This window comes from Sinocyclocheilus rhinocerous, unplaced genomic scaffold (genome assembly GCF_001515625.1).
Source record: "Sinocyclocheilus rhinocerous isolate Xijiao unplaced genomic scaffold, SAMN03320098_v1.1 scaffold988, whole genome shotgun sequence".
Classification (NCBI taxonomy): domain Eukaryota; kingdom Metazoa; phylum Chordata; class Actinopteri; order Cypriniformes; family Cyprinidae; genus Sinocyclocheilus; species Sinocyclocheilus rhinocerous.
In genome coordinates this window covers 390,385-403,487 of record NW_015650363.1, presented here as the reverse complement: position 1 = coordinate 403,487, position 13,103 = coordinate 390,385, and the positions used below count along the sequence as shown (strand labels likewise).

The window sequence follows — 13,103 nt, the reverse complement described above, 5'->3', positions numbered from 1 at the left end:
AACAGCCACAACTAATCTTCTTATGAAATGTGACAGCTGTCAGAGCGCGTTAATATTGTGAAATTGTGTAATATGGGTAACGTCAGAGGGATCCATCCTCTATGAAATAGTGCCTTTGGCTGCATAAAGTCTGCACAGTAATTCTTAATAGCTTACATAGTGCAAGAGTGTATGAAAACAAGAAACAATTGGTCTCTCGACAAAGCCATTCAGCTTTAAAAAGACTCAGACTAGAACAAAAATAAGCCATACTCTTCTCTAAGTACATTTCGTAAGAGACCTTAATTGAATAGCTCACATGAAAATTTGCTGAAAAACTACTCACCCTCAGGCCATCCAAAATATAGATGAGTTTGTTTCTTCATCAGAACAGATTTGGAGAAATGTAGCATTACATCACTTGCTCACCAATGGATCCTCTGCAGTGAATGGGTGCCATCAGAATGAGAGTCCAAACAGCTGATAAAAACATCACAATATGTGTTTAGAACTGTTTTGACGTGTTTTTTGTTTGTAAACCATGCTTGATCTGTGCATATTTCATTCTGATGGCATCAATTCACTGCAGAGGATCCATTGGTGAGCAAGTGATGTAAAGCTAAATTTCTCCAAATCTGTTCCGATGAAGAAACAAACTCGTCTACATTTTGGATAGCCTGAGGGTGAGGAAATTTTCAGCAAATTTCCATTTTTGGGTGAACTGTTCCTTTAACTCTGAAACTTAGTTGTAATTCCAAAAGTATAGCAGTTATAAAACCAAGCACATCTTTGGAGAGTGAATAGGTTGTTATACATTATGGCACTGTGGCCATAAGTAAAACCCCAAAGGAGTCCTGTCCATTAACTATTCATGTCCCCAGGAGACAAAAGCTGTACTGTGCACTTTATGAGTCAGAGAGAGGTGCAAGTCAGGGGGATTTGATTAAGACACAAATGGACTCCTGAGTCCTGAGCAAAGGTTATATTCCTCCCCACAGCTACATGCTCTGACAGGTATGCAATGATGAACAGGAATTTACATGGCTGAGAATTACAGTAAATGGCTTTTTTTGCTTTTAATGTCAAGGTGATTTTTGACGCCCCTATAGTCTCCTGTCATTTGTCCACTATTCAATAGCGAAACATTATATGAAACTGGAACTAAAGGTCCAAGGTTTTCTGTGAACTCTGAGGTTTCAAAACAACATTATTATTAAAGGAAACACATGGAAACTGTGTGTGATGGGGATTGTAAGAAACAAAGAGCGTCTAGGCATTATAAATGGTGTTTACTGCGTTGTGAGAAAGTACTTTGGTCTTTTAACTGATTTTCATCACTGATTTAGTGTATTTGCAATGATTTAATAATAAATGTAATTAATTGTTAGGGCGTGCAATAAATGCTATCAATGTTTAAATACTAAAATTATATATAAATATGCATGTTTTCTTGTTACAGTAATGAGAATGACTCTGTATTTTGCATTGCAGTAATGAGAATTTGGGTGTAAATTAGCTTAATTGTCCTGCAAACAATGTCCTAGTATATGTTATTTTCCTTATGCAAAACATTATTTCTTTTTTTCTTATTTCTGGGTTAAAATGTGACCTGAACACCTCTTTGTGAGATTTGCCCATATGTTGGGCTGCATCCAAGAGGGCGAGCACTGAGATTAACTGTAGTTTGAATCTGAATTTGTATTCCACAGTCAATGTAGTAAACTAACTCCAATATGCACTATGTTAAATTAGGTTGACTACATTGCCTGTGGAATACAAACTGTGTTTGAACACCATCAGTATTCTTTAACAGTATTCGTTACATATTCCGTTTACATATTCAAATGTTGCTGAGGCTGGTATGTCCTTGATTTAGCCAGTGGAAAGGATAATCAAAATGTCCAAAAAACAAATTAATTTCTCATTCCAAAGCTCCATTCATTCTGACTGAATCACTGTATATTGCTTTGATGGTCAGGTTCATTTATTTACAAAAACAGCATTCTTCCATCTTAGAAACAATGCCAAGCTACAGAACATGTTACCTGTTTCTGATGCAGAAAAGCTAGTTCATGCATTCATGACCTCAAGACTGGACTTTTGTAATGCACTGCTAGGTGGTTGTCCTGCATCTTCAATAGACAAGCTACAGGTAGTCCAAATGCAGCTGCTAGAGTCCTTACAAGGTCAAGAAAATATGATCATATTACCCCAATTTTACAATCTACACTGGCTACCTATTAAGTTCTGTATCAATTACAAAATATTGCTACTTACTCATGAGACCCTAATTGGTTTAGCTCCTGCAAACATAACCAGCCTTATATTACGCTACAATCCATCACGCTCCCTAAGGTCTAAAACTCTGGACTTCTGGTAGTACCTAGGACAGCAAAGTTCACTAAAGGAGGTAGAGCTTTCCGCATTTGGCTCCCAAACTCTGGAATAGACTTCCTGATAATGTTTGGGTTTCAGACACACTCTCTCTTGTTTAAATCTAGATTAAAGACACATCTCTTAAGCCAAGCATTCACATAATGTATCTCATAACCTAATAACTTCAGTTATATCTGATCAAATGCACATTATATTTCTTTGCTTGGTTTGAACAGATTATCATTTTTTTTGCTTGGTTTGAACAGCAACTTTGCTTTTCTGTTTCTGCCACAGGATGGGAACCCTGAGGTAACTAGGAATTACACAAGCTTCAGTCTGGATCCAGCCCTTACAAAGGTCTGAGATGACCGAACACCTGAAAAGAGAAGACACCAACCCCTCCGAGGACCTCAGATGAAGCCAGCCCTGAACCAACATACAAAACTACCAGATTTTGCTATAAGTTTAATCGCAACATATAATCATTGCTGTTAATAGTGTTCCCCGTTTGTTTGAATGCATGTCATTAACTAACTGCATGATTTTTTCTGTACATTTCTGTCATATGGACATCACCTTGACATAGTCACCACTGATAAGCTACTCCTAAATGTAATAACTTTCATTTTCTGTAAAGCTGCTTTGCAATGAATTGCATCCTGAAAAGCACTATACAAATGTGAATTTAATTTAATCACTTCAATTTAACATGCTTCATCTCTTCTATCAGCAATATGGTACTCTTAGATTAACTGATAAATTTAGCTCTTGTTTTTTCCCTATGTTTCCTGAGAAGGCACCAAACGGAGTCAAATGTATTGATAAATGATTATCTGCTGGAGTGTGAACCAAGCACGATGTGAAACAGTCTGGACTAGAACTTTTCATGAAGTCACTGAAGCAGGTGATGAGGTGTGAAAAAATCAATCAATATCCTCTGGGAATAGACTCATCACACAGACCCACACTAAAATCCTTCTCACATTCACACATACGCACACCCACAGAAATATACGATCAAACTCAATTATTCACTTCATATAGGTTTCTGTAGTTTTTCTTGTGGCGTTACATGCATTGTAACACGTTTCTCTCCTCAAGGTTGCTGCTGCATGGAATGAGAGAACAGAAAATGACTGTACAGTTCTGCAAGGACATGTCTTTATCACAGCGAGCCTGTAAAATCAAGTGATTACAAAATTCTTCCATGCAAGAGCTCGAACAAAATTATTTATTTTATTATTAACACTTTAACCATCTGGTATATAAATTATTTAGCTGCAAAAAAAGGTTTTAATGTAAAAGCGTGAACATTATCTTTCCCCGTCTTTTTCCCCAAAAAAATATTGAGGGAGTTAAAGGAATAGTTTACCCCCAAAAAATGAAAATTTGATTTGGAACAGATTTAGAGAAATTTAGCAGACCAATGGATCCATTACAGTGAATGGGTGCCACCAGAATTAGAGTCCAAACAGCTGATCACAGTAATCCACAAATAATCAACACGACTCCAGTCCATAAATTAACATCTTGTGAAGTGAAAAACTGCATGTTTGTTATAAACAAATCCATCGAGGCATTTTAACTTTAAAACGTAGTTTCTGGCCAAAATTTGAGTCCATAATCCATAATAACTTTCATTTTTAAAAAATCTATCCCCTGTTGTCCTCTCATATTAAAATCCACCGACAAATGGTGCTTGATTTCTCTCCTGATTAAGACTAGATGACTTTTTCACTGGAGAAAGCAATATTGTGGACTCATATTTTAGTCAGATTGAAGCAGCAATTTGAAGTTAATAAAATCTCAATGATGGGTTTATTTATTACAAACATACAGCTTTTCAGATCATTGGATTATTGTGATGTTTTTATCACCTATTTGAACTCTTACTCTGATGGCACGCATTCACTGCAGAGGATCCATTGGTGTTGTTCTGATGATAAAAACACACACACACACACACACACAAATTGGATGGCCTGAGGGTGAGTAAATTTTTTACAAATTGAACTATTCCACGTTGTAGAATATGATTTAAGTCTGGTTTGCACCGAACAAGTTTTTGTGGTTAACAGCGCAGCTTTTATTTCTGTGTAAACATGCACTGAACTGGTGTATTTAACGTTGCGCGGGCATACACCCCGTTTTTAAAATTGCATGTCAAATTAAAAGAATTGCAGTCTTTAAATCGCTTTGTAGCATGTTTTACTACTTTAACATGTTCTAGATGGATGTATTTGACCCTTACAAGGTGATTCGCACATGAACACCACATTTTTAAGATGCTGGGTCAAGTAAAAAAAAAAAAAAAAGATTTTTAAATGCTTTTCAGACATATAGTGCTTCACGGATTTTGTTATCCATTTTTGAATGTATGTTGTCATATTTAACCAACACAATGACATATGAAGACACATCTATGCACCATAGTGTATGAGCATTAGAAGGTTAATATAAAATCTAAACAATAATAAAAATCTAAGTGTGACAGATAGCTTTGGGGGGGGAAAATGACTTATTAATTTGGATCACAGAAAGCACACGCCTGTTGCCCTGCACTATGAATGTGTGTGTCTGTGTGTGTACGTACTCACATCTTTCATTTAAAATCTTGAGCAAACACACAGAGCAGGCGGAGGCTGCATCTGCTGACGTACAGCCAGTGGCTGTGAGAGAGTCTGTTTGCTCCGAGCCTCTGAATCACAGAGCATCTCTACAGAAGCATATCCAACAAACAGAGGAGCAGCAGAGCATTTTTGAAGCCAACATCGGAAGAACTGCAACACCTTGACGTTGACTACACCTGCAGCTTTCAGATTCCTTTATTGTGGTTTATTCCATCATCTGAATCAGTTTTTTTTTACTCTTTATAATTTTTTTCTGCTTTAAATTTTTTTTCGTTTCCTCTGTAATTTCAATCCCTCATCTGCTGTCTGTTCTTCCCTGTCTCTTTATCGTCACAATTCCTCATGAACGACTCATACCTGCAGTTTCTTAAAGGGCAGAAACCTGCAAACAGCACGTCTTTGCCTCCTAATGACAGCACGGTTGATCCTCCTGCAGGGGCGCTGTGCACGCAGGTTCAGATCCAGGCGGAGGTTTTTCTCACCTTGGGTATTGTGAGTCTTCTGGAGAACATCCTCGTCATCTTGGCCGTGGTCAAAAACAAGAACCTTCACTCTCCGATGTATTTTTTCCTGTGCAGCCTGGCTGCTGCGGACATGTTGGTGAGTGTATCGAACTCTTTGGAGACCATTGTCATTGCTGTACTAAACAGTCGCCTTTTGGTGGCCAGTGACCATTTTGTGCGTTTGATGGACAATGTGTTTGATTCAATGATCTGCATTTCTCTTGTGGCATCAATCTGCAACCTCTTGGCGATTGCTGTCGACCGCTACGTCACGATCTTCTACGCCTTACGCTACGACAGCATAGTGACTGTACGCAGAGCATTGGTGGCCATCGCTGCGATCTGGTTTGTGTGCGTGGTTTGTGGAATCGTCTTCATAGTGTACTCTGAGAGCAAGACCGTGATTGTTTGTCTAATTACAATGTTCTTTGCCATGCTGGTGCTCATGGCCACTCTCTACATACACATGTTTCTTCTCGCCAGACTTCACATCCAGAGAATCGCAGCATTACCCCCAGCAGCAGCAGCAGCCGGCAACTCGGCCCCACGTCAACGCAGCTGCATGAAGGGAGCTGTGACCATCTCCATCCTGCTCGGCATGTTTGTGTGTTGCTGGGCGCCGTTTTTCCTCCACCTCATTCTGCTGGTGTCCTGTCCGCACCATCCACTCTGCCTCTGCTACATGTCTCACTTCACCACGTACCTGGTCCTCATTATGTGCAACTCTGTGATTGACCCCCTCATCTACGCCTGCCGTAGTCTGGAAATGAGGAAGACCTTTAAGGAGATACTCTGCTGTTTTGGCTGTCAGCCTCCACTTTAGATGAATGTCTGATTTGAAAGGAGACTGAATGTGCAAACAAGAAGTTTACCTTGATGTAAGATGCCAAAGTGTGGTGGTCACAATGATATTACATATCAAGAGAGGAGGATACGGTCAAAAGCAGACACATAGAATTCAGAAAAATTGGACTATAAATTTGTCGAGCACTATGAAGGATTTGGAAAGCTCAGGTGCTGCAAGAAAATCAGAGAACTGAAGGGTAGATTGAATGATTAATTATGTGTTAGTCAAGTTTATTAAGTGTATTCATTACGCAGTTGGGTCTGACAGTCGGAAGCTACACTGAAATCTAGGATTTAAACTCTTTATTTAAACCTTGAAATAAATGGACAGTTTTAGGATTCAACAAAATAAAAATAAAAAAATACACTATGATTAACATTAATATGAAATATTTGAAATTCTGCATTATTTCTAGGTGAAAATTCAAATGAGTAAATTAGTGACATTGATCATTTGACTGCGTTTTTTCAGTGAAGTCTAGACAATCTGATCAGGAAGATCAGGCCCTTTCTTTCAGAACATGCAACACAACTCCTTGTTCAAGCTCTTGTTCTATCCAGGCTGGACTATTGCAATGCTCTCTTGGCAGGTCTTCCAGCCACTTATATCAAACCTCTACAATTAATTCAAAATGCCGCTGCAAGATTAATCTTTAATGAGTCGAAAAGAACACGTCACACCTCTGTTCATCAATTTGCACTGGCTACCAATAGCTGCTCGCATAAAATTCAAGGCATTAATGTTTGCCTACAAAACCACCACTGGCTCTGCACCCCTTTACCTAAATTCATTACTTCAGAGCATCTCTGGAGAGACCTAAAAATGGCTGTCCACCAACGTTTACCATCCAACCTGACAGAACTGGAGAGGATCTGCAAGGAGGAATGGCAGAGGATCGCCAAATCCAGGTGTGAAAAACTTGTTGGATCTTTCCCAAAAAGACTCATGGCTGTATTAGATCAAAAGGGTGCTTCTACTAAATACTGAGCATTTTTCAGTTTTTCTTTTTTAATAAATCTGCAAAGATGTCAACAATTCTGTGTTTTTCTGTCAATATGGGGTGCTGTGTGTACATTAATGAGGAAAAAAAATTAACAAATGATTTTAGCAAATGGCTGCAATATAACAAAGAGTGAAAAATTTAAGGGGGTCTGAATACTTTCCGTACCCACTGTATATATATATATACACCTTGCTACGTGTACTGCGTTAGGCTAACCGAGACTTGTCATTTGCACTTATATATTGTTGATCTTTTGTTAGTTTTGACTGCTTCTATTGTCCTCATTTGTAAGTCGCTTTGGATAAAAGCGTCTGCTAAATGACTAAATGAAATGACTAAATGACAATCTAATGGTACTTTGTAACTGCTTTACGTTTTGGCGAATTGGTGGTGAATTTGTATGATCTCATTTCTGCGTTTTCATACGATCTGCTTATACCCCACTGATGGTTAGGTTCAAGGGTGGATGTTTATGCTTACTATTTTTCTAAAAATTAAACGTTTTTGTACCAATCAATTTGTCAAAAATCAAGATTTTCCAAAACATGAAACAGTTATGTTTTATTATGAAATTGGGTTGTTTAAGCATATGCTCTTTGGATTATCTCAATGTATGCATACATTTGTGCAAAATGTGTATATAATAAATTTTAAGTATCTGTGACAGTGTTCAGGCCATTTTGGTGTGTAAATGCCTCTGTTCAAAGCTGCTGAAGTGGAATCTTACTAACAGTCTGTGGTGAAACTCGCTTGCTGACATCAAAAAACATCAGGGCACTTCCTAAGCATCTGTCCTTCTTTTTGAGGTGTCACTAACTTTGTTGCTTCTCACAGCTGTCAGAATCAGATTCAGCATGGACTGTCTCCAATTAGCAACAATATGCTGTCAAACTCAACCCAACTGCTGCAGTCAGCATGTGTGGATCATTTAGCTGTCTAAGTCTCAAATTTCTCTATATTTGCCTTTCAGTGGTGGAATGTAACTGGGGTCTCCCCATTTATTTTTTGTCAGTCTTAAGACAGCAATACCCAACTAAACATGTCAGTTCAAACACCAAATATCCCTCATTTTTGTTTGTTTTTTGCCTTTTATTCAGAAGTGGAACAAAGTGAGGTGGACAAGATCCGAAAGACCACAAACCAGGATTCAAACTCAGGTCGCCCAAAGCATAACCTCACTGTGTGTCAGAGCACTACCCACATGTTGGCTCTGACTAATTATCCCTCTTGTTCCATTAAATAGCATCATAGTTTAGCTTTTCTATAGTGGTTTAAGTTTGATATTCTGCTTATTTAGCTGACCTATATTGAGTCGCACTGCAATGTTATAAGGACTGTGCTTGCACTCTATGAACACTTTTAGCACATCAGCTTTAGCACTTCACTTGTATCTGTGACCACAAACTCCAGCAAATATTTGCAAAAAAACATGTAAAATAAAAGGGTTTAGCATAATCACAGCATGTGTTCTCTGTTTCTTCATGTGGGATATATGAATGCCAGTTTGTGCCTCCATAAAAAAGTGTGTGCGTGGATCTGTGTGATTTTTCAGATCAGATTCAAATTATCTTCCTTCTCATTCTCACCACAAATGCTTTTAATGCTAAGTTCTGTTATCATATCGGCATTTAACTTGAACTGTAAGGTGAACAGTGAGATGAACAAAGATAAAAAATTTTAAAAATCCAAGGCTATCCTCAGTCATTGCAAGCAATCGTTATGTGTTTATCTCCCTATATCAGCTTTAAATGTCAATATTTGTATATTATTCTCCCAGAGTACTTTTATCATAGAAAATTCTTACATTTTTTATTGTTAATGTTGCTCCCGCTCTGCTATTGCTTGTTATTGCTGCCGACTAAAAACACATCTGTTCCACCTTTATTTGACCCTCTAACTCTAGCACTTTCTATTCTATTTTAATTCTACTTTATCTATATTTATCTTCTTTTTTATTTTTATAAAAAATAAAAAAAAAACACTAGCTTTCTATTTTTTCTATTCTATCTACTTGTTTTTCTTTGTGTGTGTGTGTATATGTTTGTGTGTATATGTGTGTGTATAATATATATACACCTTGCTACGTGTACTGCGTTAGGCTAACCGAGACTTGTCATTTGCACTTATATATTGTTGATCTTTTGTTAGTTTTGACTGCTTCTATTGTCCTCATTTGTAAGTCGCTTTGGATAAAAGCGTCTGCTAAATGACTAAATGAAATGACTAAATGACAATCTAATGGTACTTTGTAACTGCTTTACGTTTTGGCGAATTGGTGGTGAATTTGTATGATCTCATTTCTGCGTTTTCATACGATCTGCTTATACCCCACTGATGGTTAGGTTCAAGGGTGGATGTTTATGCTTACTATTTTTCTAAAAATTAAACGTTTTTGTACCAATCAATTTGTCAAAAATCAAGATTTTCCAAAACATGAAACAGTTATGTTTTATTATGAAATTGGGTTGTTTAAGCATATGCTCTTTGGATTATCTCAATGTATGCATACATTTGTGCAAAATGTGTATATAATATATTTTAAGTATCTGTGACAGTGTTCAGGCCATTTTGGTGTGTAAATGCCTCTGTTCAAAGCTGCTGAAGTGGAATCTTACTAACAGTCTGTGGTGAAACTCGCTTGCTGACATCAAAAAACATCAGGGCACTTCCTAAGCATCTGTCCTTCTTTTTGAGGTGTCACTAACTTTGTTGCTTCTCACAGCTGTCAGAATCAGATTCAGCATGGACTGTCTCCAATTAGCAACAATATGCTGTCAAACTCAACCCAACTGCTGCAGTCAGCATGTGTGGATCATTTAGCTAAGTCTCAAATTTCTCTATATTTGCCTTTCAGTGGTGGAATGTAACTGGGGTCTCCCCATTTATTTTTTGTCAGTCTTAAGACAGCAATACCCAACTAAACATGTCAGTTCAAACACCAAATATCCCTCATTTTTGTTTGTTTTTTGTTTTTTGCCTTTTATTCAGAAGTGGAACAAAGTGAGGTGGACAAGATCCGAAAGACCACAAACCAGGATTCAAACTCAGGTCGCCCAAAGCATAACCTCACTGTGTGTCAGAGCACTACCCACATGTTGGCTCTGACTAATTATCCCTCTTGTTCCATTAAATAGCATCATAGTTTAGCTTTTCTATAGTGGTTTAAGTTTGATATTCTGCTTATTTAGCTGACCTATATTGAGTCGCACTGCAATGTTATAAGGACTGTGCTTGCACTCTATGAACACTTTTAGCACATCAGCTTTAGCACTTCACTTGTATCTGTGACCACAAACTCCAGCAAATATTTGCAAAAAAACATGTAAAATAAAAGGGTTTAGCATAATCACAGCATGTGTTCTCTGTTTCTTCATGTGGGATATATGAATGCCAGTTTGTGCCTCCATAAAAAAGTGTGTGCGTGGATCTGTGTGATTTTTCAGATCAGATTCAAATTATCTTCCTTCTCATTCTCACCACAAATGCTTTTAATGCTAAGTTCTGTTATCATATCGGCATTTAACTTGAACTGTAAGGTGAACAGTGAGATGAACAAAGATAAAAATAAAATAAAAATCCAAGGCTATCCTCAGTCATTGCAAGCAATCGTTATGTGTTTATCTCCCTATATCAGCTTTAAATGTCAATATTTGTATATTATTCTCCCAGAGTACTTTTATCATAGAAAATTCTTACATTTTTTATTGTTAATGTTGCTCCCGCTCTGCTATTGCTTGTTATTGCTGCTAAAGCTGGAGGGGAAAACAAGAATGTAACAGGACAGGAATGTTTATCACTTATCAATGAGGCCAGTAGCTAGTGACGTTACTGATCTTGCCTTCAGACTTTCTGGACCTTAATTGTTGTAGTCCTGAAGGGAGAACGGGCTGCATCCAGTGATTCACATGATGTCTTGGGGTTTAGCATGTGTAATTGGCATCCTTTATGCTATGATGCAAACCCCAAAGCAAATATATGACTGATAACCGGGGTCAATAATGGCACAAAACGCTGGACTTTTTGTTCTGCATATTCTGTGCCTTTAACGTAAAACACACCTACACTGCATGGCAGGGGGAATTGGGTACACACATCAGCAATGTTACTGACTACATGAGAGTTGGCAGAAATCCTATGGCAGTGATCTGAGAGCTTCTCACCAGGAAAGAAATATCGGAGAACGCATATGAATGAGTCATTACTGCGTGCTTTGGGCCGCCTGCAGCTTAAAGGTGCAATAGGTGATTGTCTTAAGAAACATTTTTTGTTATGCTGGTTGAAAGTCTCTTCACATCCCGATAGCAATCATTAAGTTAAGTGGTCTAAATGTATTTGTCTGTATTTATATATTCTGTGGAATATATATATATATATATATATATATATATATATATATGCATAGGCTATTTTTTTTAATGCCTTTCAATTTAAACGCTTTGGAATAAGGGAAAGTAAAATACATATTTAGTGTTTATAATGTTTGTTTAGTTTCTTAACGTTCGTTTTATTTATCAGTAGCCTATTTACATTATTTCTGAAAGTAATAGTAAAATGCGTCTTATACACCGATACAACTTATTTTCCGATACAATTCAGTTTTTTCCTGTCCTGCTGCAACTTTCAAAAATATGGTAAATTAGGTCTATATTGTGCTGTATTCTTAAATAGAATGGAAAGACTGGAGAAGCATGCGCCAGACACAAGTCCAACTCAACTAAATAGCCTACACAAAATTCTGGCGGTGCGTAGATCCAAAAATAGCTCAAAGATCAAAAAACAAATAAGATCAGGGTTTTTTTTTATCTACAGTACATATAAAATTGGGACCATCTGCACTGTAAAAAACAATTTGTTGAGTCAACTTAAAAAACTTTGTTACCCCGCTGGCCGCTGCCTTAAAATGTTTTATCTTAATTTTTTTTCGGTGTGATGCAGTTGTTTCAAAATGCGTTTTTGAGTTGAAGCAACAGTAAGTTCAGTCAACTTGCAGTTTAGCTGAGGGTCAATGAAATTTTTTGGTGTTGTTGTCTGGACAATTTATATAAAAAAAAAAAAAATAGTTATGTCTCCAAAAAAAAATGTTGAAACGGCAAAATCTCAAAATTATTTTTTGCAGTGACCAATAAAACAATCATATTAAGTTCATTACTCCCACCCACATTAACTTTAGCCTTAAACACTGTTACAATTATGAGGGGGGTCCTTGAAAAATCTTCTCCCCTGTAAGGGGTCCCTGGCTCCAAAAAGTTTGAAAACCCCTGCATTAAGTAGGCTAAATTTTCATTAATGTCCACAATCAGTCAACAGAAGAGGGAGCTACTGCGTCACTAATCGAGTGAATTGAAGACATAGCCTCGAATTTACTGCCATTTACTGGCCAACAACGTAATTATCTTTCCTAAAGTAGAAAATATTGTCAGTAAATAGTTAGATTTTGCTAAGTATGGGCTATACAAGGAACTGGTGCAAAACACATTAGAGACCTGAGCACGAATATAAGTAACAATATGTTGCAAATGCTGTCAGTAAAGCTTTGAACCCGTGATATTTCTTTAAGCGAAGTAATCTGCAGATGTTGTTGGTCTTAGAGAAGTGTTTTGGCAGCTATATCCTTGTTTCTAATATAGATATGGCCTGGAGAAAGTAACTGAGCAGGTGGATTTAGGGGGATTGGTCCTGAGTTTTAATGCTCTCAGAGCTGGCCTTCACTGAGAGGGAAGATAGCCTACTGGAAAAGAAAGTGGTCAGGCGTGTTTTTTTTTTTT

At 37.4% G+C, this 13,103-nt stretch overlaps 1 protein-coding gene across 1 annotated transcript; it reads left to right on the top strand.

The window, feature by feature from the left end:
* The first annotated feature begins 5,327 nt into the window (after positions 1-5,327).
* On the top strand, positions 5,328-6,348 carry LOC107711834 (melanocortin receptor 3-like). The gene has a single exon (XM_016516878.1). It carries the CDS (start codon positions 5,328-5,330, stop codon positions 6,309-6,311), a length of 984 nt encoding a protein of 327 aa, XP_016372364.1. The 3' UTR covers positions 6,312-6,348.
* Positions 6,349-13,103: the final 6,755 nt, after the last annotated feature.

What these genes read in the sequence shown, in the direction of transcription:
- LOC107711834 (XM_016516878.1), top strand. Translation starts at nt 5,328, where the DNA reads ATGAACGACTCATACCTGCAGTTTCTTAAAGGGCAGAAACCTGCAAAC.